We start from the raw sequence: 27606 nt of genomic DNA, 5'->3' as shown, positions 1-27606 counted from the left end.
CCCTGCAACTTTTTACTGTCAGATTGGTAGAAGAGATATTAAACTAAGGCCTAGAAAAAGAGGTGAAAGAACATTACACAGGACTACAGTCACAAAAACATCATGTTTCACTGCGTGGTGGGTGGTGGCTTTGTAAAGGGAACATAAAACATTGCTGCTAATGTCACTTTAGGTATGGATTTTAGTTACAAAGATCATTGCATTTTGAGTGTCCCTTTAAAGAGCATCTAACTGATGAATAAGTGTTCAGTAACCTATCCCTTAACACTTGATCTGGCACAGGGAACAAACCCAGAAGATAAAGAGAAGGGAGTTAAAGAATAATAATAGGAAATGCTCATCATTGGAGAAGTGCTTTCACAACTTTCAAAAGCAGAGCCCAGCAGACTTTTTAAGACATCAGTCTGATGCTGACATATATATTGCATATGTAACATACCGTTTTGTGGAAACTCATGAGCAGTATAGGCATGGAGGAACAAACTAAACTCTTTTAAAGTTAATGGGAAGATTTCTGCTGAAAGGAGAAAGGTGAGGAATAACTTTCAAACCAGTCCTCAGCAGAGGAGTTGAGAATGTTTACAGGTGAAGAGCTCCCTTCAGGTTGAGACAGTGAAATAACTAAATGCTAAGCTCCTGCTTGATATTCCAGCAGTGGAAATTAAATAACTTTACACAATATAAAGTTGTTCACTGTGGTTCTGAGATGAATGTATTCTCCCAGCTAAATTAAGACTAAATTACATATGCACAGAGTGTCAATTGCAGTTTTAAAGAGGACTTGTCTTCAACATACCTATCCTGAGTCAATCTTTAATAAATTTTAAGGTTTTCCTTTATTGTCATTTTCCAGTCAAGTGTCTGGGTCAAAAGAGCTGTGCGTTATGGTGTAGGGCAGGTGGTGCCTCTTCCAGTTCATATAGGTGTCTGTCCCTAAGACATACATAACAGAGCAGAGTCAGAGGGGCTGGGAAAAGAGAAGATCAAACCCAAGCTCACCAACCTTAATTTAATTTCGGTAGAAATAGAAGCTCTCCAAGCTACTGGTACCTTCAAATAGCCCTGATGTCGAAGAAACATCATGTAAATATTTGTAAACCCACATTTTTCTGTAACTATAGAGGCCGGGCTATGTGACCTCCTTTATGCTCTAGTGGTGCCTTACTAACTACCTAAATATACACAGCAATAAGGCATTCCTCAATTTGACCTGAAGTGAAGCCTTACCCAATTTTTTTCTCTGAAACAGTATTTGCTAATAGTTTTATCTTGTCTCTAAGAAATCATAGGCTGCTAATCTCAACTGTAGTTAGGGCAGGGAAGCCTTTTGAATAACTTCTACAGACCAAGGTTGGAGCCAAATCTTTAGTGAGGAAAATGCAATGTTCAGCTCAGTGACAGATAATATTATGCACATATATTTAAACTATATGGTCTTTATTTCATCAAGACTAAAAATAAACCTTTAATACATGCTAATTTAAAATAACACTTGGGAGAAGCACTGCTATCAGGAACAGGAGCTCCCTTCTCACTTTAGAATTTCCCAACACCAGCTGACCTCTGTCACTTGTGTGAGGAGAAAGTCACTCTGCAAATGACCAAATTCCTGCTTTTGATACAACAAATAGATTTCATCTCACAGTTTGAAATCCCCATGATATGAGAAATTTCTGCCTTCTCAGATGGGCAGGGAGAAACAGGACCATTCTGTGAGGTCCCTGGCAGCATGCACCCTCAGGACATGGGTGTCTCCCTTGCTGGCAGCATCACTGGCTGATGGAACACACTTGGATCATGTCACCCAGGGACAGCTGGACAGATAGAGAAAGAGCCTGCCCAACTCATCTGGTCACTGCACCTGACCTACTTTGTGTTCTGCACACCCAACTCCATATTGAGTCTCCAACAAAATGCCTTGAGTTAAGGACAAAAATACCTCTCTTTAAGGAAAAAGGAGCTGGACTGGAAATGCAGCTGATGCCAAGCTGAGGCTCTGATCCTGTATGTTTATTTATGAGCTTTGGACTGATTTCTTTATGCTTTGAATTTCTTTTTCTAACAGGAAGTAGAACACTGACTAGGGCTGAGTCTAATGGGAAACTACCTGATTTTACAACTTTTCTCCATCAAAAGCTCTGACATGAGAAATTTGTGTCTGAAAATAATTTTTTGTTATATTTAACACTCTCTTCCATAGGACACATTTCCTATCCTGCTTCTTACAGTGATCAGATAATGTGCAGTTATACCCAGAACTATTTAAATCATTTGAAGGAATATAAGTATGCTAAATATGTGTGACAAAGCTCTATATAACTTTAACTTGTCAGCATGTCTTACTCCTCCAGAAACCCCACTTGCTAGCACAGTATATAGAGATACTAGTAAGCATGCAGTGCAAGATAAGCTATATTTTTCTTGCTGTTCCTTTCTAATACTATGTGTTGAAACAGTTGCTGTGCAAAAAATTTTGAATTTCAAAACTGTTAAGTTGAACAATTTCCATTTCCACTACAAAGTCTTCTGTAGATGAATGTACATTTGGGAAAAAGAACACTTTCACATTCAAATTAAAGCATAGAACTGTTAAAGATCAAAGTAGCTCTAACCATTTAGATTACTTTTTGGTGGAACTAGAAAATTAACATGTGAAGAAAAGAATGTAAGTGATGTGCAAATTACGTTATAGAGTATCTTAGAAAATATTATTTTTATAACTGAATCAAACTGACAGGGAAAGGAAGACTTGTTACTTGGATTTTTCAGAGAACTTACTGCTTGATAGCAGGCCAAATATAAATACTAAAGTAATATATGCAATTGCAGCAAGTTTTTAGTCAGCAGGGACCATTGTTAGGACTTGTTTTACAAGCATTTAACATTTTCATAATAATCTGAAAGAGAAGGTTCATAGCATGCTAATTAAATTAAGAGATAATTCTAAATTGAAAGAAGTCACAAAGCATCAGTGAAGACTGAGACACATTGTAACAGGATTGAAAAGGTTAGAAAAATAAGAGAAAATGAGATTCAAACTTGGAAATGTGCAGTCAATTATATCGTAATAAAAACTGCAGAGAAGTGAGTTTTAAACAAGCTAAGCATTAACACCAAAGGAGTATGTGAACTGGATATTGGTTGACATGAGATGCAGAAGCTGCAAAGGCTACTTTTGCTCTGGGCTGTCTGTGAAGAAGTCTGTCCCTTGGAGACCTTACAGCAACTTTTAGAAGCTCAAGGATGAAAGGAATCCCACACATTCATTTATGAGGGAAAAATTAGGATGGTTGCACTCAAGATCAGGCAAGTGACAAGTGAGGTTGTGCTTAAACATATATATATAATCTGTAGTTGAAGAATTTAAAGACAGAAGAAAACTAAGACTGGAAATTAACCAGAAAATAATCAGTGCAGAAAAGAACCAACATGATCTGGGATACTCAGTGTTTTAGTGTATCACAAGGCATGATGGTACAAAGAAATTTCTATCAGGCACAGTACAGCTTTTATACCTCCTATATATTCTCTATGATTTCTTCTAACAGTTAAGGCAGTAACTTTTATTTAGCATGAGTTGAGTTTATTCCAAATCTTACTGGAGTAAGATACAATTCTGCAGTGAAATTAAAGAACATTATAATATGAAATCAATGCATCCCAGTGCTTAGAGTTTTCCTACTTTGACGGCAAGACTCAGCTTTACAGATAGTCCAACAATCCGCTGTAGCATTGAGGTACTTTCTGGTTGTTTTTAAACACTGAAAATATCACTTGCCTGTGTACTAATTGCAGTATTTTATGCTATATCTCTTCCGTTTTTTTCAGTTGTATCAGCTGATTCGTTATACCACATTATCTCTCACTGTCACCCTTACCCCTCTGCTGTAGGTGCCACAAATGACAGATAGCAGTACTTGGGTAAAATCCAAGCAATTTAGGATCCCCAGTTTCAATTTCAAAAGGAAAAGAGGTAAATTCCAGAGCATCTGAATTTTGCTGTCAGTTCAGAATCAAGCTCTTTCCTATCTCCTGCTCCCTGTACTCTTTTTTTTTCCCTGCCTTGCATGCTTGAGAAGGTGATCACTGGCTAGATAACACACAGGATGAAAGACTGGAAAATGTGGAGTCGGTTTAGGGCTCGAAGAGCAAAAAACTTAGTGAAAATTTAAGAATGGTAAGTTATTTCTAAGAGAACCAGCAAGAGATAAAATTTAAATGATTTTCTAAAGCTTCATGAGTGAAAAAAACTTATTGACTTCAGTGGGATCCTTTAGCCACTAAGGATATTTGGACTCATTTCTGTAACTGAGTATAAACTGTAATCCATGGACTATCAGAACTGTCACATTTCTGGACCTTCTCTGAGTCTCTGGAAACATTTCCCTTTGGTATGGGGGATGCAGGGAAACAGCTCTTAAGGACGGTTTAAATTGCCTCTCAGGTGGTTTGCAGTACTGTTATCCTCCCTAAGGACTAAGTTGTGCACAAGCCACATGTAAGTAATATTCATACACCCACAAAAGCTGAGAGAGAAGCTGGCACAGACATTCCTCGCTGATCCTACACTATGGGTGTAGGACTTCACTGGACAGTCCTAGGCCAAATGTGATAATAAAGCATGTCCTGATAAACAGAGTGGCAGAAAAACATAACTTTCTAGTGCACAGTTTGCAACTAAAGCACACAATGCGTTATATATCCTCCTACACATAAGCATCCATGGGTAGAAAACATACTACAGATTCTAGCTGCACCTTCATTTTTTTATGAGACAGTAACTACTACATACATCATTACTGCAATCTATATTGAGTGGAGGCCACATCTCCAGGGTCCTCAGTAGGTCTGAGCACACACATAAATTTACAGATGTACTTGTACATCCACGAGGCAGCAAGGTTAGGCCAGAACTATAGAGCGGTTTTATGATGTGAAAATAATTAGGTTGTTAAGAGTGCTCTTGAATACGATTTTCTTCTTCTTCTTCTTCTTTCTATTTAATTAAATTCCATTAACAAATTGTTACCCTTTGATTATATTCTCAACCACAACTGTGCAGCATATTTCACTTGTTGAGTGTTGAGGTACCTAATTAGGATGCCAATCTTCTTTCATGTTATTTCATTATAATAGAAGCAGTTCTTCCAGTGGCTTTGGAGAAGTACAGTTAGAAGCATTAGGTGAACAGAAATCCTCCTTAGAGAAGAATCACTGTTAGTTGTTGCCTTTCAGTCTCATCTCACAGAGAGGTCTCTGCCACTTTTCAAAGATGAAATCAAGAGACAGGTTCTCCAAGGCATTCAGGCAGAGCAGGAGTATCCAAGCAACTACATTCAGAGTTTGTACACTTCACAAATTCAGTAAACTTGGTCTGCATTGACATCCATGCACGAGAAGTAGCAAGCTGGTATTTTTTCACAGTAAATATCCCAGAATTAGCTGCCGTGGGGATTCTGGGTGTTGACAAGAATACAGATGGTTGGCTGAAGAGATCATTTAACCCTGCTAGTAATGAGCTCATTTAAAACAAGCTCCCCACTCCTAATTATCACTTGGTTATGATTGATTCGTCACCTGCTTTGATGCTTCTATTTCATAAACAGAACATGAAGTGCTGGGTTTAAGAAACTGCATATTTTGCAGATTTTGGTAAAAACAGAGCTGTCTTGATATTATGTCAATTACTGCCGGGCTGATTTTCTTTCCTTTACTCTCTGTTTGTGTGTGTGCATACATGCACGTGTGAACATATAATTATTGTGTGCCTGTGTATGGAATGGCTATATAACATTTCGGTAAAGACAGCATTGGAGCTTAGCTTATATGTACACATTGCACTACAGGAATAGAAATTTCCTTACCTATTTCACTCATGGATATTCCTGGTGCTAATTGCCCGTTGTTGAAAGAGCTGTAGGTAAACAAGTTTGGTACCGAGGTGAGGTCATAGAGAGGTTCCTGCTTTATCTGTTTGATTCCAGTCATGTCTAAGCCAGACTGGTCTGGGGAGGGCTGGGTAGAATCCACATTATAATAACCCTCAGACTTCGGCAGATCAATGACGTGCCCATTTGAGTAGGTGCTGCCAGTGTCGTTATTCAGGTTGCTCAAGCCATTGCTGATGCCGTTGCTGTAAACCCTGGCAAGGGCTTCTGCCTCACCACTCTGCTGCTGCCGCTGTTCCTGTAGTCGCTGCTGGTGCTTCTGCACTTCAGCATACAAGCTATCCCTCTGCTTTTTGGACATTCTTCCAAATTTCACAGCTGAAAAGCAAAGTACAATTTCACAGTTGAAAAGCAAGGCACGATTTCACAGCTGAAAAGTAAAGCTCAAATTTTTTCTTGATTGCCCTCAACCCCCTCACTCTTTACATATTTACTTGCAGGGTTAATTTTGCTGTGGAAACATCTTTTTCTGTGGAAATAAGAAAGGATGCAAAGCTTTACACCATATGTGTCTCATAAAGGAAACAGTATTAAGTGCTTGAACTTACAAACTGACAATGACTCTTATTTGACAGGAGGGCCTCAGTCAAGCAACTTACTTCTCACTGTGAATGTTAAAAAACTGCATCCTTTTATATCTTTGTTTCCATGGAACAACAACTCAGAGCTGTATGGAATTAATAGCATGTAGATTAATATCCCATGTGATTTACTAACTTTTCACAAACCTTTAAAACAGTACACTAACAAGATTAGTACTCTGGATGAAAACGAGCCTTAAAGCCTTATTATCACATCCTTAGAATGGGGTGTTATCTTCACACTTAAAAAAAATAATCTTACAGGTTAGAGTTAGAACCTAGAGGAAAGTAACAGAATAACAGAATGTTAGCTTTTCCACAGAGGAAATCTTAGGGATTTACACAATCAATTTACATAATCTCCATGCACAAACCCATGCACTACTTCCAATGAGAAAGGGAGGAAAACATTAGAGGGCAAACCACTTTCCACAGAAGCAGGGTTCATTACACTGAGACCGAAATTTTCAAAAATTACAGGCTAACTGCTATGGAACTAGAAGGAGTAAAGACACAGCCTACATATATAGTAGATTATAGCTGACTATCTCTCCACCCACTCCCCACCGCACCATGAGTCTATAAATTCTGATCTTCTACTGGGCTAGATCTTGGGATCTTAGAGCAAAGGTAGTTGTTCACTGTGCTCTAAAACAAATGAGGGACACATTCAGCAGAATTAGTCACAACACAGGTAAAAGGACATTGCTCTGAAAACACATATTTCTACTTATTATGAGGTGTGTTTTCACAATGTGTATTTCCAGTCCATCTCAAAATGGGGTCATTTCAGAATCCCCACATTTACTAGCACAGGAGTATGAAAATACAGTGCCAGAACAAGAAGATGGCAGACTCTTCCCTTTCTTTTCACTTTTTCTTACACCAAGAGGGTGTAAAAATTGTTTCTTATTGCCAACTTCAGTTTACCGGCAGTCCTTCACTCAGGCTGCAAGCCTCCTCACATGAACTCAGCCTGCTCCTGCAATCGGTCCATCGTGCACTGTATATCTGTATGGACATATAAAATGACTGTATTTTGAATAATGTAATTGTGTATTTTCTTCAAATTTAGGGCCTTGGTAATAAAAACAAATACTGTTTATCCTGATTATATATTCATTAATTGGATTTTCCAGCTACTGTCAATTAGCATCCTGCCTTTGCACTATAAAAATGAATCTATTACATATGTCTAAGAGGTAAAAATCACATTCAGTTTTTCTGTTAAAAAATTCTATTTTAAATTTGCAAAAGCTATTAATATTGTTAATTTTAAACACCCATACATAAACTACTTGAGAATAAAGTGATGCTTTTGGACTAATCACTTGTCTGTATGCAGTGATCCCCAAATTACTCTTGAGAAGACAGTGCTGTCTGTCACACTAAAATGCTCTTGTAATACCTTAAATCACTGGAAGATAATACTTCTAGGAGGAAATCATGTGCTCTTAAATTACTGAAATGTTACTACTTTAATTACTGTGAAGAATTAGGAGCTAAGGTGTCAAGTAAATTGGATGCTAGGACCAAAAAGAATTAATGGATTAAAAGCCAGACTGCATGGCTCCTCCCCAATTTGTGAGACTGGAGAGCAAGTCATTTCAGTGAGACTTGAGACACACTTGGTAAAAGAAGACCTAATACAGTCCAAATTTAAAACAAGTTTATAATCTGTGAATCATCTAAAGAAATAGCTCTTTAAGTAACTTGTCCATCAGTGACCGGTAACTTTAAAATACACATTTTGTGTAAACTTTTAAAGAAAGAAAAATGCTTCCAGGCAAATGAAATTATTATAACCTGCCTTCAAAAAAGAGAACATTTTCTTCTTATACTTTCTGACTCTTTAAAATGTGCTTGTAAGCTGGAAACCCCCTGCATGAGGAGTGGTGGCTGGGGGAAGTCAACTGTGGGCAGCCTTGCCAAAGCCTCCCACTACCTGCAGCTTTGTTGTGATGCACATTCTCAGATGCAATCTTGGCTCATCACACCACAGTTTGAAGGTGGACCAGAGCTCTTCAAGAACAGGATACTGAGATGGGATACACTGTTGAGCTTTCCTCTGGCAAAGGGTCCATTTTCAGCACTTAATTAGTAAATGTTTCCCTTATAGACCCAGACAGGGACAGGAGGCAGTGTGCAGGTAAAAGAAACGTTTGGGGTTTTTTTTCCCACTCCAAAATATTTGATTAAGTGCTCTGAATAAAACCAACAGAAAGCTCTATTGCTATCAACATGCAATTTTCTGTTTAACTGCCTAGTTACTGTCACAGACCTTTAGAGATCTCAAGGAAAGGGAAGCTTTCACACATCAATATTTAATGTTAAAAAAAAAGTTAATGTTTAATATAATGCTTAATACAAACCCACCTCTCCAGCGGTGACTTATCAGTGCTTTGTGCTTTTGATCAGAATCACACATTTAACTTCTGATTCTTTCTGTTTTAAAATAATACTACTCTCCATTTTGTTATTTCCCTGCCCTTTCCATGAAATTAGCCTCTTTTGCTAACCAAATGGAAAAGATTGTCTCACAGTGCATGCACTACAAAGCAAGAAGCTTCTCCTCTCTCTTTTTGCAGAAATCTACAGGGAATTTAAGTAAGTCAGAATTGAAGAAAAGTTTCAAAGGGCTTAGGTATGAAGCACAAATTTTACTCCTTACCATCTCGAGACATTCCCAGGGCAAGGCATTTCTGCAGTCGGCAGTGTTGGCAACGATTTCTGTTGGTTCTGTCAATTAAACAGTTTCTCTGTCTTGGGCAGGAGTAGGATGCATTGTTCTGCTGACTCCTCCTAAAGAATCCCTTTGAGAAAGGAGAGACCAACTATTACCATGAGCATATATGTGAATGTGCACACACCCTCCCTCACAGACACAGACAGACAAACACACACACACACACTCACTCACACACACACACACACACACACACACACAGAGAACCGTGAAAATTACTACAATAAACTCTTTATTTAGTGCAATGCTACTCATGCTGTGGCTTTGAAGGTATGGTGGCCTTGCACAGTGAAATTAAATAACATTCACTTATAAGTAGAATTGTGCTTATTCTGTAAAGAATGTAATTCTACTGTTTTAAAACTCAAACAAATAATGTTACAGAATGCATTTTTATTGTGCAATACTGATCATGTACCATTTAACCCTTGCTCCTAATAGAAGAAAAGCTTGTCAGCATTTGTAAAGAGGTGAATTAAAAGTACTTGTTTTTACTATTTTCTTCTTTTAATGAAGAGACTGATCATAACTGTCACTGGGTACACATAGCATTAGAAGCTGAAGTCTGTTCTTCAATTTAACCTGGCAAGTGTTGATCTGATCTGGAGGGGCTAAACGCTTCAAGAATGAAAAGTAATTCAAATTCAAGCTTCACAAAAGCACTAGGATATAATGACTGTATCAAGTAAAGACAACACACAAAGGAGAAAGCAACACCTTTAGATACTACCATGAGAAAGTAAGGACACTTTCCATTTCAATAGAATATAGCATTATCCATTTTATCTGTGTAAAAATGTGTGGTTATTCTATCTCCTAGAAGGTTTTTCTGGCTAGCTGCGGGCTATTTGGCTAGAGATCTGAGGGCTAGAGGGAAAGTATATATACCCAAGTCCTTATGAGCTCCCAGCTGCTAGAAGCTGTGCCACAAGCTGTGCTGAAAGACATTGTTATGGTAGAAGGCACACGAAACAGCAGAGGTGACAAGAGGAATGAAACCAGGGGGTGAGGAAAACCCAAAATAAATAAATATATTTATAAATAAATAAATAATTAATAATAAAAAAAAGGTCAGGAGGAGGTGTAAGTCCAGACAGAAAAAAATCAAAGAAAAGTTCCTTGACAAGTTTGGCACCTTTAGATGCAAACAGTTGCAGGGTGTGTGGTGGGAAAGCTGAAGGACAGCCTAGCCACTGCAGGAGATTATGAGGACTAAAAGAACAGTAACATCATTACTGGAGTTACACCAGTCATTGGAAGTGATACTCAAGTGGTTGTGTCCTTCTGGGCTGAAGGACAGAAAGCAACTGCTGGCTTTGTTTACCAGAAAAAAACAGTGTATCTCCGTACAGAGTGACGGATGATAATACTGAGTGATAGCAGAGATGTCAGGACTCGATTTACTTGCTAAAGGTTATCCCTGAATTCTCATTCAAGTCCTGGAGAACCAAATGAGTGTGTTATAGTGTGTCAGTAGCAACAGGCGACAGGCACTGTGTTTCACTAAGAACACTGGCAGCACTAGTTCTTGAAGTCAAGCATAAGGAGGCTCACTTGAACTGAACAGAGCTTGTTTTACCAGTGATTACAGTATATCTGAAATCTAAATAAGTTTTATGATTTGCACTTTTGAGAATATGGATGTCCTTTAGGTGAACTCTCAGAAAAAATCTGGTGGGAACTGCTCTAGCCTAGCTGACCAAAACTTTCCTGAAACTGTGGAGGTGTGTTTAATTTCAGGTTAAATGGATGCTAATACCAGATATTTTTACTCTCTTTGCTGAACTTTACAGCCAATTTTAGTTTTGATTTGTAAAGGGTATTCTGCTTCAAAGGTTCAGATTTTAGCAGCATCTATGTCAATATGGATTTGAGAAAACAAATTAAATAAAAGATGGTAAAAACCCCCACACAACCATTTAGCATTGACTGTGCCTTATTCTGAAGTGCTTTTTGTTCCCATTAAGGTTGATCTCATCTCAGAAGAATCTGTTTGTTTCTTCCTTGCTCCTCTTAAGAAAAAAGGACCACATTATGTATCAAGGGTTAACAAAATTAATTTACAGCAGATAATTAATTTTTCTGAGGAGAATTTTGTGCTCTTTTTCTCCAGTATAAGATCTAAATGTTCTCTTATAGAGATAATCCTTTCATTTCAATTTTATGGAATCTTTATATAGCATTGGCTATATTTACTCAGAATAATTTAATTTTGCCTGAAAAAAGAGGCAGCTCATTACTGAGGAGCTAAAGAGTTAAAGACAGATTTCCCAGTGTTCCCAACACTGACAACAACTCCTTCTGCATCTTGAACAAATCACTTCATCCACCACCCACAGTCAGTCTGAGAAAGGAAATGGCCATGTGAACTGCCTTCTAAATCATGACAAAACAATGGTAGCAAGTACTTTGCTCTGGGGGTAGGCAAAAGAGAGGGTAAAAGGCTTCTCAGCAAAGAAACAGCCACGGAAACAGATGGGATGGAAATTTATCTTCAGGTTTTACAATTTCAGTAAGGATATTGGCAGAGACACAATTTTCCTAACTGGGTCCAGCAGGTTATTCAGCATATGCAGGCATGTACGCAAAACAACAGTAATATTTATGATGATCCTTAAGAACTTATAATATGGATTTGCAGCACCATAGCTAATGTAGGGACACAGAGTTCAAGCATTTCCTGTTCCTTGAAATTTGTACCACCGCCACTGGCAGTGTAATTCTTGGATGCTGTGTCCTGAAATGCTGAGGCTATCAGGTGCGTGGCTCAACCTGTGCGCATGCTTCTGGAGTGATTCTAGCCTCTTTCTTCCACATATGGCCTCCATTCTTAATTATGTCAGATTTCTAACATATTCAGACAAAAGGAGTCAGAAATGACCAGTTATTACTATGTGGGCTAAGTGAAGGTTTCTTAAATGCTAAGCATTTAAATGAAGAGCAGAGCTGCACTTCCTGAAACAGTGCTTACCTTAACAGGGAGCTCTGACAGTCTGAGATGTCTCCCAGTGGAACTGAGGTGAAAACTGACATCTTTTTTTCACACAGGCTCACAAAACAAGATTAGACTAATTGATCTGATACTGCAAAACTGGCACAAAACCAATAGGGTTAAAACTGTCATAAGTGGAAGAGAAGCTCTTTATCTCAATAAGCATTCTACTCACAGAGCTGAGTGGTATCATCTCCTCTTGAGGCACACACAAGGGCCAACATTAACCCCAATTACTTCTACAGAAGACTATACCCCTAACTGCTCTGTGGGCAATGAGTACTGAGAGATGTTCCTTTTCTGCTTGAAACAATTTTCTTCTGTAGCTTTTGTGCCAGTTTTGCAGTATCAGATCAATTAGTTTAATCCTGTTACGTTATCATAACAATAAGATGCTTATTCCTAGTCTAATGTCACAATAAGACAGCGACACACTGCAAATTGTTCTGCTTACAATTGTTAATGTTCCTGAAAGAAACCTGAACTTTACCAATTTATTGCTTCTCAATGTGTTGGCACTAAAATATATCTTTTGCAAATGAGTGGGAGCACCAAAATTTTCAGATTTTTCAGATGTTTTAGAATTTTGTAAAGCATTAAGTAAGTACAGACTTGGTATTTCACTCTACTAGTAGACACTCCTTTTCAAGTGTCCCAGTTTGTGTGTTTCCACATAGAAGAAATCAGAGATGTTGCCTCATTATCTTTGCAATTTCATATTTACAATCAAAACTGAAATACTAACATGTAGTATGAAATTCTGGTTTTCCATGAATAATAATATAATTCCTTTGATAACAAAATCACAGAGTATTTTTAAAGTTGAAAACTGAAGCCTTTTTTCTCTTGGCTTGTGATCTGATTTGTGGTATTTGATCTAGTGACTGAGATAATATGTTAATATGATTAAGCAGCATGGAACAGTTTTATGCATCCCCATCTTTTTTTTTAAATCTCCAATTTCCAACCATTGCCCTGCACTAAAGCATATGCAGGAGAAGACCAAGGGTCCTTTTACACTGCTCATAATATAAAGCATTTTGACTTTTGGGGACTGCAATTTGGTTTGCAAGGGATGCAAAGGGGATAAAACAGGACCAAACTCACACCTGTAAGTTCTTAAGATGTTGACGGGAAATAACGTGCCAACTTTAACGCTACATGGGTTGTATAGGAAAGAAGATAAGAAATCCATCTCTCAAGCTGATTTCAGTTAGAATAGGTATGATCTGTAGTTGCCAGCCTTGGTATCAGCACTTACACTGCATCAGATGTAGTTAATTCATGTTTCAAACAAGGAGGTAGCTCTAATGTCTGTCTGATAAAAAAGAAAGCATCTAGTGAAACTAGGCATGAAATGCGTCTCTATCAGCAGTAGGCTTTACAGTCTTTGGCACCACTTGCTTGAAAGCATGTAAGAGTGTATTATTGTACAGAGATTCCTGAGGCTAATGCAGATGCTGATGACTATGCTGTATTAAAATCTCATACCTTGCAGCCTTCACATGTGATGACTCCATAGTGTATTCCAGAGGATTTATCACCACAGATTTTGCATGGTATCACTTCAATTTGTGCTGAAAGAGAAAACAAGACAAATATTTTGAGTATATAACTCTATTTAATTTCTTTTTTTCTCAAATGAAGATCTTGAAAACTAGAGCTAAAGAGTAGATTACCAGGTCAACCCTGAACAATATAAAACTACTTTCTATTGTATGTGTGTTTCTGAATGTTTTGGTGTGGCAAATTTTAAATGCTTCACATTATGTAGTTTCTGTCATATCCCACAAAACTTCAAAAGTTTAAGATGTCTCACAATTAGTAAGGTTTTTCTTATATTCTCTTTTTAAAAAAAATTCTAATACTAATTAATTTTGTAATCATTATTGCTAATGACAGTCATTAGACATCCTGAATAATAATCTAGATTTTCCTTTCTTACACATTTCCATTTTGATGAGGTAGAATTACATGGCATATTTTGATGCATTTTTCAAAAAAGTAGAATTGATGAAATTTTCACATCCTTCAGATTACGGCTTCAAGACACAAAGATACTAATACCACTGTCAGAGATGGTACTAAAATAAACTGCACAAGGTGAACGCTAGCAGGCCCTCCACTTTGGAAAGTCAAGCAACTATTCCCTCAGAACAGCATATCCCAAAATAACCCAGGGACAAGGAACTTTCATGGATGGCTAAAGAGACTTTAGTTCATGACCATGAGCTCTGTTTCCTGAGATGCTGTTTCTGATCAAGCACATTTTTAGGAAAGGTTTAGGCAAGCAAACCACTTTTCAAATTGTTCCTAATCCCTTATTGAGGGAATTCCTTACAAAGAAGCATCTGCAGTTCTTTGGAAATGCTGCCAGGTTGATTCTGCTCAAAAATTCCTATACCTTATCCCCACTGAGATAATAAAAATATTTAAACATATGCCTCCAGGCACTGATGTTTTGAGAGGCTAGTTTGGGTAACTGCTCACAGATCTCTGCTTGAGAGTCTGGGGGAAGGAGAAAGGCTTAGCTCTGGGACCATGTGCTGCTTTATGTTGACAAGTTTCAAAGACATGTCAATGTCAGAGGCAGAACTGCAGTGAGAATGTGAGGAAATCTTGAGGCAAAACAAGACAAGACAAAACACAACAAAAATATGAAGGTACTTTTAATGTGACTTGCATATACCACTTGTAACTCTGATGGGAACAGAGAGAAGAATCAATCCTGTGACACTCATTGCATTTAGCAATGTAAGCAATCAATAATTTCATACATGACTTGCAATTATAAGCTCTACATTCATGGTAACTATTTGTGGATCATGTCCCTAAACGCTAAAGCTCTGGGTTTCAACTGATAAGTAACAAATGCTTTAGACTTGAAAATCATCAGTTAATTCAAACCTTTATTCACAAATAACTATTCTATAAATTAGTAACTAAAGGGTGTCTGGGAAATTGCTACTATTGCTCACAGAAAAGACAGCATCTTTAGAACACAGAAAGCATTTGAGTAAGTTTGGAAAAGTATACTTTCCTACTGTCTCGTAACCATTTCTTTTTGTTCACAGAGCAGCAGAACAATTTTGAGATTTGTAACAGAAATGTTGAATCATTGATTTTAAATGCCAGATAAAAAAATGAAGCAGTTGTATTCCCAGAAGCCTCTTGAGACACTGTAATTACACAGAATGTACCATGTTTCTTTTGCAGATTTAATCATTCTCAGAAGCTACTACAACTTTTGAACATTCCATCTTAGTTTATCCACCTGCAAATTTATGTTGTTTTTCTTATTTCTTTCACCTATTACACCAACAGTTTAGCAACTGATATTTCCAACTTCCTTTATAGCTATTATAAAGTAAGCAGCTTTCTTCTGAATTTCTTACAAATATAAAATGCATTGACTAAGTACCACTTCTGAATATTGAGGCAAAATAGTAATGAATGAACAATAGCGGAGTTGCCACAATGATAACTTTCAGAAGCACAGGAATAGAAATTATTTTCTCTGAATGTATTAAACATGAGCAACGAATAAGTGCAAAACTACTTAGCTCCACTTTGAAGGTCTGCCTCTTTTCAAGTCAGACTCAACTTGAGTCTCTTTGTTCAATAAGCACATTAAGATGTGAGACAGGAGCCTCCAAAACCACCATCCCTGATGTTTAACAAAACATTTATAATATTTGTAAATATGCCACATTGTGATTGCTCCCTATCAACAGATGTAGCTTCTTTCCTCAGCATCACAGGGTCATCTCCCTGCAGTATTCATCTCTTATTTTACACTTAAGTTGAAAGTTCTTTAAGGGTGCAAACTGCCTCCAGTTTCACATCACACTCTACAAATTATAATGCTACAATGGAAATTGATTAATTCTATATGATCGATAATGATAATCGGCAGATGACAGGAGTCCCACCTGGAACCTAATTCACTCTCTCAGAATAACAAGAAGTAGAGTGGAATTCTATCAAGGAAGCAAATACAAGGTCTTCTCATATATTTGAAATGAAAACTTGGATAAGAACACACATGTAATTAAAAACATCTTCAAAACAAGCATTAGCTATTCTCTCAAATGCTGCCCCAAGAGAAATAAAAGTACACTGAGATTTTTTTCTTTTTTTCTTTTTTTTTTTTTTTTTTACCAGCAAAAAGCTTACACATGGGTAAAAAGTTGATTATCCTAAAAGGAGGAAAATAATCAGGTTACAAAAGTTGTTACATTGGTGAAATTAGGAATGAATCTGAAACTGAATCTGTTACTGTTAATTTTCTGAATTTGAAATGTCAAATTGAAATTTGAAATTCTGAACTGTCAAATGTCATGCAGTGAGATGTATACTGTTAGTAATATCTCTTCAAGTTAATTAATGCCACTTAATGTTAATTAGTGTGTCTGTAGATACATTTGCTGTCAGTTATACCTCAAATGAGCCATCAGAGTAAGCAAATATGGTGCAATTCTCCCAGAAAAGTAATGTTTTCATAAAATCTTAGCACTTTTGGATAGTGATACATTAAACTCTGACAGTGAGTCTGGACCTAGACTTCGTTAGAGCAAAAAGACTCTCTGCATGTACAGCAAAGTTGATGATTCCCAAATATGTCAGTTCTACATCTCATGAGTAGAGACGTACAAATTCTCAAGGAGAAGTTCTGTATATCTTTATATCTCATTGGTCAAGCATATTAGATGTGACCTGTACAGGATATGTAAAAACCTGTCATAAATTTCAAGGTAAGTGATACTGGATATTGAGAAATCTGATAGATCATGGCTCAAAATAGAAGTGGGACAGATTAGTGTTAAAAAAGAATGTTTTTTCCATAAATATATGCAATTGTCTTACACTCTTATTAGAACTTTTTTTAGTTTATAATCAATGTCGCTTGGAAGGTTATTTGGTGATATTTTTCTTTTCTCCTTCCTCTTCTATGATTTTCCAGTGGAGGAAAAATAAACAAACCAAACCCAAAACCAAACCAAACACCCACCCCATAAAACAAAAAAAACCCAAACCACAAAATCAAGAAAAAGCTGAATTGTATATTTATACTTCTTACAGATCAACTCTGCCTTTGATTGCACAGCTATTCTAAAGGCTATTGGAAAGGAACATTTTAAAACCTGACGTTTTTTCATGAAAAGTCTTTATGTAGTTACTCTGTGCATCCTTATTGTGTGCATTTAAAATTTACTAAAAGATAAAAACCTAGAAATATGCATGACAATGTCTGTAAAATTACATGCTATTAGCCTTTTTGCATACCAAGAAATATGCTTATCTCTGCACTGTAGATACAGACTTTGAAGTTATCTCGCATGAGCTAAAGGTATTCTCCTAATTGCTCATATGATCAGACCTTTTTGTATCTTATTGTTACACAGTAGTTTTGGAACAAGTCTGGAAAGAATGGTATACACAGATTACTTCCCCTTACAGAGAAGGTGAAATTATAAGGAAAAAAATGAGCACAGTATAACAATCTTTTCCCATCACAACAGGAACCAAAATAAGAAAAAAATGTTCTTTCAAATATTGTTTCTTTCCTTTCCAAAGTGTAACTACAATGAATTAATGGACTAGCGTTATTTAACAATTTATGAAAAGTAAAAAGTTGTTATGCTTGTGATGGGCCAAGAATATAGATCAGATTTTCAGATAGATGTAATATCTTTTATTAAACCAAGGGATACATTAGTTTTAAAATAAATGCTTTTGGACCCCTAGCTTTTCTATCACATTTTAGATAGAAGCAAAGGACTTCAAGCTTAAAACAAGTTAGAGATAATTGCTCCAAGATGAATTTCACTATACTAATCAATTAGAAAAGCTGCAAGATTTGCAAGGCTGGATGATTCTCCATGAAGAAAAGGTAGCTGTGAGCAAAAGAACCACAGGAGTCTGAAGAGCAGTAAGATAAGGATATATTTTGGATCATAAGTATTTTTTTATTTTCTGTGGAACTGATGATTTCAATTTATTAAAACCACTTGTGAATTAATAGAAAATCTGGATTTTCACAGGGTTATTACAAGACAGTGCTGGTGGTGCAGTTTCCTGGACTCCAGGCAAATATTGTGTAGCTTTTTTGCCAAGAATGTCAGCACAGCACTAAATGAAACACTGAAAGGTTAGGAACCTGCCAAAGGTGTAGAAATTGCTACCTAGTGGCTTGTTTGTTTCTTTAACTTGGACAAGGCAGAGTGGCTGAAGTGCATTAGAAGCACAAGTGTTTAAGGCTGTCCTGGACTTTTTTGGGGATGGCTCACAGGCAAGGAAGGCAGCAGAAGAGAAACAGAACTACCTGTATCCTCTGCTGGGTAGTGATGACTAACACAAAGTACAGCCCACTGTCCAGATCCGAAAAAGACAGAACTCAGGTCCCCTTGTCAGAAGCTACGGCTCAAATCTTTATCCCTGAAAGGCTGTGCTCAAAGAGATCAGGAAGTGTCAAAGGATCAGTAAACTTTGACAGCTCACCTAGCACTCTGTAAATTTGTATAGAAATATTTTCATTGTCTCTCATCATGGGCTTCTCCACATTAATCTATGAATACTTTTCCCTGGTAATTCAAATTAATGGAAATTATGTGTGCAACTTCAAAGGATGGTGCTATAGTAAAACAAGTTATGATACGTCAAAAACATGTTGGTCTGATGATTTGGGCTCATTAGGTGAATTAAAACAGAGTTATTTAATAAAATTATCAAGGCCCTGTCCTGGGCCCCACAAAGAGCTCAGAAACTTGTCCTATTCACAGGGAAATATTATAATAAAAATTATAATATAAATGGAATATACAGAGAAAGTATATAATAAATGCTGTCCAGTTCCTACTTCCCTCAAAGACACAAGCTGCTGATACTGCACACTTTCCCTAAAGAGATTATTATGGTAATCCCAAATATACTACTGAAGTTATCTTATATTTGAGCTCATCAGATCCATTGTTCAGCAAATAATCTCTAGCAGCTTTAGCTAGTGTTTATATAAGGTCAGGATGGCTGAGTAGTGATGACCATGTTTTCTGTGCAACTCTCTGAAGAGTAAAAGTGCACTTGGTCAAAAAATAGCGGCCTATATAGAAAATACACTACATATGCAAAGGTCTTTCCTATGAGAATTAGTATTTACCCTGCCAAACTGTTTGTCATAATTTGTGGATGTTTCATTTCAAATGTTTTACTATATATCAGGCATTTAGCAGGACAAATCGTACTTACTCAGAGAGCTATTTTTTTTTTTTCCCTTCTGGATAAATGAACTAATGAACTTGGCAAAGGAAAAGCTCAGATACCAGGATAAATATTTCCAGTCCATTTTGCCTGTTGAAGCTGGCTGAAATGGTCATAGAGTACTCTTAGTGATACTCTTATAGTACACTTAGCGGTAACTCTTTATGTTAGATATGCACAGATTTTTGCTGTATAGTTACAAAGCCAAGCAGCACAGAGAAAGATGTGACAGAAACGTGCTGTGAAGACCTCCTGTTTACAAGGTTGTGGGATCAACATGACCTTATCTTTCCCCTTACCCAGACAAGTGTTATTGCTTGCTGGAGTGGGATGGAAATGAACTTAAAACTTCATCTTGCAGTGGAAGGAAGGTGTAGTGGTTATTCTTAGCTCTATCTGTGGCAACACCCTCTTCTCCAGCTCTTTGTTATCGGACTGGAGCTGCAGCACACTGACAATCTTTTGTATCCTTCTTTTCCTCCCACCCTACCTGCATGCTTTTGTTTGAATGTCCACAGATTCCTGTACTTCCAGTAACACTCAAACCCAGAATTCTATGCCATGCAAAATTTTCAAGGGAAATGAGGACTGTTGCACTGTTCAGGACTCCTTACAGAACCAGCTGACATGGATGAATTTGAATATTCATGATATAGTTGTCACTGAACTGAGCCTGAAGCCAGCCTCTGGAAACAGAGGCTTTAAGTATAATCCTATTTAATTCCCCTTCTACAAATGTTTATTTTCGAACAGCTTCTCAAGCACTTGCTACAAAGAGATGATAAAGGCTGCACCAACACCTGAGATGGAGAGGTATAAGAAACAGCACAATTATGTGGGATGGCTGTTAATTATCCTCAGCTTCTCCCAAATATTACATCCACAGCATGAATTTTCATCACTTATTGTAGCAAGCAAATATCACAATTACTACATTTTAGTAAATTTAGTCTTGGGAGATTTCATTCATCCAATTCTGAAAATTAATCACAAAAGGTAGCCTAGCACCAACCAGTGAAGAAGTGTATACACTGAGTCACCTGAACATGTACATTTAATTACAGAAAAGATAAAGGACTTTCAGGAAGACCTACACATGGAATATCAAGCACCACAGAATGTGGGCCATGAAAAAAAGATGTGGGAATAGCATAACAGGGGAGTACAAAGGATTATTTTGCACATTGAAAAGGAAAATTCTTGTCAATTTCTGCTTTTTTCTCCTCCTGACCCTCACCACTCCTTTTTTTGTGGAATGATTCTAATTTCTGGAATCTATATAAATTTATTTCTCCATTACAATTAAGAATGCTTCATTATACTGTTTTCTGACTGTGTTATGCAAGTTATCTTCAGAAAAAATTTAACTGGTTATATATGACTATTGCAGTCATATACTTTGATTAACAATACTTTGGTGAACCACAGGGCATGATGCAATTTAAAAATACAAAGCATTTTAGTAAGCTAAATACACCGTATATTTGCAGTACTGATAAAACACTAATTAATGCAGCTTTTAATGTTAAATGTTTTACAGCTTAAAGCTTCTTGCCAAGACAGCGATTTGCAATGCTCAAGGAAAAGTTGAGAGGGAAGAATACATAAGCATAGTTTATATATTTATTTTTGTGAATCAACATGATTCAGTAGCAAAAGTTTTCTTAAAAATGGGAGCTGTTTTTTAATTTAATTTAATTTTATTTTATTTTTAAGACAGAAAATCATCAAACTGGTTGTCAGAGGAAAAGAAGGTATAGGGAACTGTATTTCTGCTGCTACAGATTTTGGTTCTGAGTTGCACTAGGTAAATTATGAGTAATTCACCACACTCAGGTAGGATTATAGCAGTGCTGCAAAATGAGGATCTAAGCTGCATTGTCTGGGACTATGTGTGACTGCCATCACAGTTAAAAAAAACCATTTTCAATCCATTTTCCTGGATCACTTTCCTTGCAATACCTTCCCCCACATATTAGACACAATACAAATCCTAAAAGGCAAAACTATAGGAGATACAGGCAAGAACAAACAAACAATAATAGTGATTTCTGCCTGAAATGAATCTGAAACCCTCCTGATGTTGCCTTCTTAGAGCTTTTTGAATTTCTTTGTATTTCTGATCATCACTCTGGATTTTTACTTTTGCACATTCCTATTTAAAATCTTTGTCCCATCTTTTGAAAAGCATTTAAATCAGCTGGAGATATTCTTGGATTTGCATCTGTTGCTGTCTGAAAAAAATCTTATACTTACCAACTGTCTACTTACCAATTTAATCTGCCATCTTTTTAAACACAGTAGGAAGAATTAATCTTAGTAAAACTTCAAGTGCACTTGTCTCAAAGGTACACTTGATATGGCAGGTTTAATATTTCCTTTTTTATTTTTCACTGTAATGCCCCATACTGTCAATGAAGTGAAGAACAAAAATGTTTCAACTCACCAGTTGCATCAGGTTTTATTTTAGGTTGAATGTCACACATATTGTTGTAAATAAATAAGACTTCCAGGAGCAGAAGAGTATTCTTCCTACTAGCCTACTTATTCACAGTTACACCTGTGCTGTTGCAAAAGTGGAGTCTTAACAGACTGCATTAACAAGATTAAATGGAAGAAGTAATAAAGGCACAGGCTGTTCCATTTCATTAAGGAAGGGAAGAAGAGTGCTGGAGGAACCAAGTAATGAAAAAATATTTTCCTTTGATACTCTGCTAATGTAGAATGGATTTCTTATTCCAGTCCATTCATTTAAAAAATAACATTTTTTCTGTAAATTCTGAAAATAAATCTCAGCTCTTCTTGGGCATCAGTTTTCATTTCAGACATAATATAAGGTATGGAGGATTAGAATAGTAGATGTATGATGCCTAAATTACTACAGATAAACCACCCATCTTGCAAAATGACACCCCTACTTGCAATCAGAGCTAAAAAGTAAATTTTCTTCCAGTGTTTTTCCCCCATAGGCTGCTATAATGGTTAGAATTGCATCCTGGTTCATAGGGTACACTTGCAAAGGCATATAGTGGCTGTTACGCACCAAATGCAGTACAGTTGAACACAAAGCACTGCAGGATTTACAAAAGCTTTCTAACAAAAGCAAAACAAAACAAAACAGGGCATAGGCATAGAGCATTTCTACAAGACAGCTAATACATTAAATGCATTGCTTCCCACTAATTCACTTTTCCCTTCTGAGTTTTTGTGGATTTTCTGTGCTTTGAAAAAATTCCCCTCACCTCCCTATTACACATTCCCAGGTTCTTTTGCAGGAAGAGCTCTGTGAGGTTACTTCATTTCCAGGTAACCTTTCCTCATTAATTTATTTTCTTGTGTCCTAACCTTCTGCATAAAGAACTTGTTGAAATAAGAATGATTCAGATTGTAATAGTTCTGTCCTGCTAAATGCCTATTCATTCCCTTGGAATTCAAGCCAAAGATAAAACACTTAACTTTCAAGATTCAATAAGCCTGATACACACAGAAGACTGTTAGTCCCACACACTATTAAAAAAAAAGTTTAAAATTGCCATATTACCATCTCAGCCACTTTGCTTTGAATGCTTGTTCTGGTTAGATAGAACAGTTGAGGAATTTTCAAACAAAAGAAACCAATGCAAGAGGAAATATTAGGGGAGAGTTCAGAAGTTTATGAAAATAAGCAGAATTATTGAAGATTAGGAAAAGTACAGAAAACAAACAAATATATGGGAATAGTCAGGCTGAAAAAATATTTTTCCAATAATGAGGAAAGCATTATCTGAAGGATAGTAAGAAACAGGATGTAAGTGATTTACTTACAATTACTCACTTAAATCTGCATAAACACTACACAGCTATTTTTAAATGTCTGTTCCTAAACCAGTCACATAGGCTACACGTATTGCTGTCGGATTATAATCTTAAAGCCCCAAATTCTTGGTCTGCTGCATTTAGATGAATATATATTCCCTGGCTTGGTAAAAAAAATAGGAATTGCCCTCTATTATTTCTTTAATGGAAGTCTTTGATGTTATGTGGTATAATTTTTCTTAACTGGGTAAATAACTGATATATAATTTTCCTTCTGTTGCAACAGAGTTTTATGCTGCTGAAGTACTGATTGCTTCACTAGGTCTTTAAGTCTCACTGTTCCATAAAATATTACAGTTCCCCATTAGACGCACTACTTTCCTCTCAGATAAAAATCACGGATCAAAGAAATGGCCAAAAGAAATTAAAAACATTTAAGGGTTTTTTTTTCCCCTCTTCTGCCTCTCTAATTTGTGTAACTGAAAATTATTTCTCCATGAGTCAGAAAGAAATCAACAGGTTGTTGCCAAATATTACCGATTCTTCTTATGCAGGATATACATATAACTGGTACTATATATATAACTGGTACTGAGCAATGATTCCAGACACACTGACCTTCAAGTCAAGAATTACCATTTGACTAGCAGCCTAATAAATAATGTCCTGTTGGGTGTGCTGTTCCTCTACAAGCATCAGGGCAGGCAGAGTTTGGATGCAGAAGTCTAAGGCGATGTTCATATTTTGTAATGAGACCTCAGTTTCAGAAGAAAATGGCATTATTTTAACTCTTACAGAAATAAAATGATACAACATAGTTTTCAGTTCTAAGTTTATATTTATGGAATTGTACCCCACTGACTCTCATCTGAAAAAAAAAAACGCACTGAAGAATAATTACAGGAGCTGAACAAATATAAAATGAAAACTCCACTCATCTACAGCACAGATTAAATCAAGCTCTAACATCTCTGCATTGCTAGCTTCCTTTTGACCAAGAAGCTGTCTTATGAGCTGGCTTAATAGCCTGAACCAACAGGCAGTATGAATAAAAGGGATCATTCTTGCTTTGCTTTCTTTTTAACTGTTGCCTGTGTTCACTTCTGCCTGATGATGTTCAACAGAAAATAGATTTTTTAATATGATATAGTTTTTTGAGATAATAAAGGCAGGAGTTTGACACCACTGAGCACTATGGAATCCTAAATGAGTTAATTCCCTCATAAGTCTAATTTACTCAGCAGTTAATAGCATCTTATAATACAAGCAATCACAGGATTAACTACGAAAATGAGGAACGTAAACAATTTATCTCAGTAATGTAGAATGAAAATAAGCTATAAAAGTTGTTGTACAGAAACTGATTTTAAAAAACCCCATAAAACTAAGAACATCCTCCTGAAAGACAAAGGTAGTCAAAGGTATTACTTCTCTTTGGAGAAACTACAAATACTCAAGGACGTGGTCTGCTGAAGCCACCCTGTGCACTTTGATAGTTCAGCGAGTCCTTCAGCTTGTTGCAGATAAAATCTTTTTTGGGTGATAGCTCTGGTAAAAATTATTTGGCCAAACCAAAGACAACCCAGCCATTACTTTAGAGATAACAAATGTAGAGATTATGAGGTAGGTACAGTGGGATTCACTTCCATCTAGCTACCTACTCTCGTTAAGAGCAGACACAAGATGCACCCCATCCTGGTTTCAGCCAGAACAGAGTGAATTTTTGCAGTAGCTAGAAGGGGGCATGGCCAGGACCCAGAGGTTATTCTATACCACCTCAAATCATTGCTGGAAGAGGAGGGAATGGATTCTCTCTCAGGGAAAAAGGCTTCCTTCTTGTCAAGTAAACCTGGTGGAGGGATTGGCAGTTCTGAGATGGAGGATGAGGTTAGGTAATGCTGGTTCCAAGCAATCACACATGAATCTCATACAGTATGTTATTAGTATCGTTGCTGCTCATTTTCTTATGTCATTGCTGTTTCCAGTAAATTGTTTTTATCTCAACCCACTGTCTTCGCCTTTTGAGCCTCCAAGTCTCCGTCCCAACCTGCAATGGGGGGAGTAGAAGGAGAATGGGTGAGGCATGTGAGTGAGTGAGTGGCAGGTGGTTTAGAGAATCTCAATGGGAGTACTAAACTGGGGAGTACCATTCTCATGACAGCCTAATTTGGCACCCAGTGTGCTGCTTGAATAGTTGAGATAACAACAGATCTGAGCACAGTGGGCTGGAAACAAATTCAATCTAAGCATTTGTTGTAGTAAGTCCAGAGCCACTGGTCACAATATTGCTTGGTCTGTCCATGTGGGTGTGGTACCTAACACTGTGTATGTTTCCATATATGAATTACATGGCCATCCCAGTACTCTTTTTCAGAGGAGGGATCAGGGTCGGGATTGCCTTATTGCTGTACTGTGGAATATCAGTTTATGACATGATAACATCAAGGGCAGTGAAGGTCATTTGGGATGTGTGTTCAGTGTTGCCTTCTCCTACCTTTGGGAATCCATTAATAATCATACTCAGCCTGTGGGGGGAACAGGGAAGGAAGATTTTCCCCAGCTTTTCACCCCCTTTTCCTCCTTCATGCCTGTTACAACAGCTTTTGAGAAATTTGAATTCCCTTTGGATGTTAAGGAAAGAATGCTCTTGCTGCTAAATCAGTTGGATCTCCTCAGTGCGGTCACACCACACAGAGTCAAGGAAGGTTATTGAGAGATCTGCCCTGAGGGTGGATAGTCATGAGTGGCATGTAATATGGGAGAAAATAGGCCAGGTTTTGAAGGATTATTCTGCTCCAGTGGTTTGGAAGCTCATCCTTGAACAACTACAGGACCCTGATAAAGTGGCAGAATATTTGAAAGAAAAATGCTGTGGCAGTTACAGAGAGGCACACTGATGTGCTGGGCCCTGGCTACTATTTATGGCACTGCTCGTCACTGCATGGCACGCTCAGGGGGAGGAGGAGGAAAGCAGACCAACAGGCACCATAGCCACTCAAACTGCAGCTGAACCAGAGGAACAACTTCTCATGTCAAACAACAGAAGAAATCCAAGACAAAATCAGTTCGCTTAGTGAGGAATGAAGAGGAAGTAGGGCCTCATAACAGGAGGAAGAAGCAATGCCAGAGATCCCTATCCCTGGGTGAGCTGCAAGATAAGCACAAAGATTTCAGCCACAATTTGGGTGAGCCCTTGGTGACCTGGCTGCTCTGATGATGGGATACCATAACCCACGATATGAAACTAGATGGTAGTGAAGCCAAGCAACTGGGATCCCTCTCCCAGGATGTGGGTATTGACAAGGGGATTGGGAATAGGACAGAAACTCTCTGCCTTTGAAGGTAACTCCTGTCAAGTGTTGAGGGAAAGGTATTCTCTCAAGGATAATCTAGCAGTGTGCCTAGCTGGGTAGAATGCCATGGAGAAAGTTGTCCAGTACCTGAGAGAATTAGCTAATCTATAGGTAATCTATAGGGATTCAAATAATGAGCAGTCTCCTATATATCCAGATGAGGTTCAGTGTACACAATCCATGTGGTGGAAGTTTGTATGAAGTGTGCCATCATCATATGCCAAGAAGGAGAACAAACAGTGCTGACTCTGGTACTCTGAAGAACATCTTTTTTCCATTCTACTGACCTGTGCCTTGGCTGTGGAAAGACTGTCCAGGATTGTGGACAGATTCGAAAGACTTAAGGAAGTTAGAAAGGAAACAACCCATGCACCACCAGTACAGGCCACAGTGTTTTTTATTGGGAGCAAGTTTCCCCCTGCTTGAGAGAGGGTATGCACTGTGTGGTTTTTCCTATGTGAGCACAGGGAGGACATGAGGAAAGATTCTTAAAAAACCTAGATGACAACATTATGGAAGAGGTCCTAAAGAAGCCAACTCAGAAAGACACCCTCCTTGATCTGCTGCTTGTCAATAGAGCAGATCTTGTGAGAGAAGCAGAGCCTGGTGGCCATCTTGGTCACAGTGACTACAAAGCAATTGAGTTTAAAATCTCTGCTGACAGGAGGAAAAGTGCCAGCAAAACCTCAACTCTGGACATGAAGAGAGTAGACTTCAGGTTGCTCTGGGAACTAGTAAGTAAAGTGCCATGGGAAAATGTTTTTACAGGTACTGGGGTCCATCAGTGCTGATCACCTTTTAAGGATCACCTCCTATGGGCACAGGAGCAGGCAATTCCCAAACATCAGAAGTCAAGCAGGAAAGGCAGAAGGCCAGCCTGGCTAAGCAGGGATCTTCTCTTGGAAATAAGGCAAGAAATGAAGGTGTATGCCCA

The 27606-nt window shown here is 37.5% G+C and overlaps 1 protein-coding gene across 3 annotated transcripts in view; it reads right to left on the bottom strand.

Moving 5' to 3' along the window:
* Window positions 1-27606, bottom strand: part of RORB (RAR related orphan receptor B) — a 140214-nt gene that overhangs the window by 28558 nt on the left and 84050 nt on the right. For 2 of the 3 annotated variants that reach the window (XM_050329315.1, XM_050329316.1), the window contains exons 2-4: window positions 13759-13844; window positions 9201-9331; window positions 5865-6266 (exon numbers count right to left, since the gene is read on the bottom strand). In XM_050329315.1, the coding sequence (XP_050185272.1) occupies window positions 5865-6266; window positions 9201-9331; window positions 13759-13787 (562 nt within the window). In that variant the 5' untranslated portion in view covers window positions 13788-13844. Of the gene's footprint in view, window positions 1-5864; window positions 6267-9200; window positions 9343-13758; window positions 13845-27606 lie in introns of all 3 variants that reach the window. The other variant, XM_050329313.1, reaches the window with a different exon arrangement.

Source organism: Myiozetetes cayanensis, unplaced genomic scaffold, assembly GCF_022539395.1.
Source record: "Myiozetetes cayanensis isolate MyiCay16 unplaced genomic scaffold, myiCay2020 scf4, whole genome shotgun sequence".
In the NCBI taxonomy this organism is placed as follows: domain Eukaryota; kingdom Metazoa; phylum Chordata; class Aves; order Passeriformes; family Tyrannidae; genus Myiozetetes; species Myiozetetes cayanensis.
The sequence above is the reverse complement of the archived record's forward strand: the minus strand, read 5'-3'. Positions and strand labels throughout refer to the sequence as shown.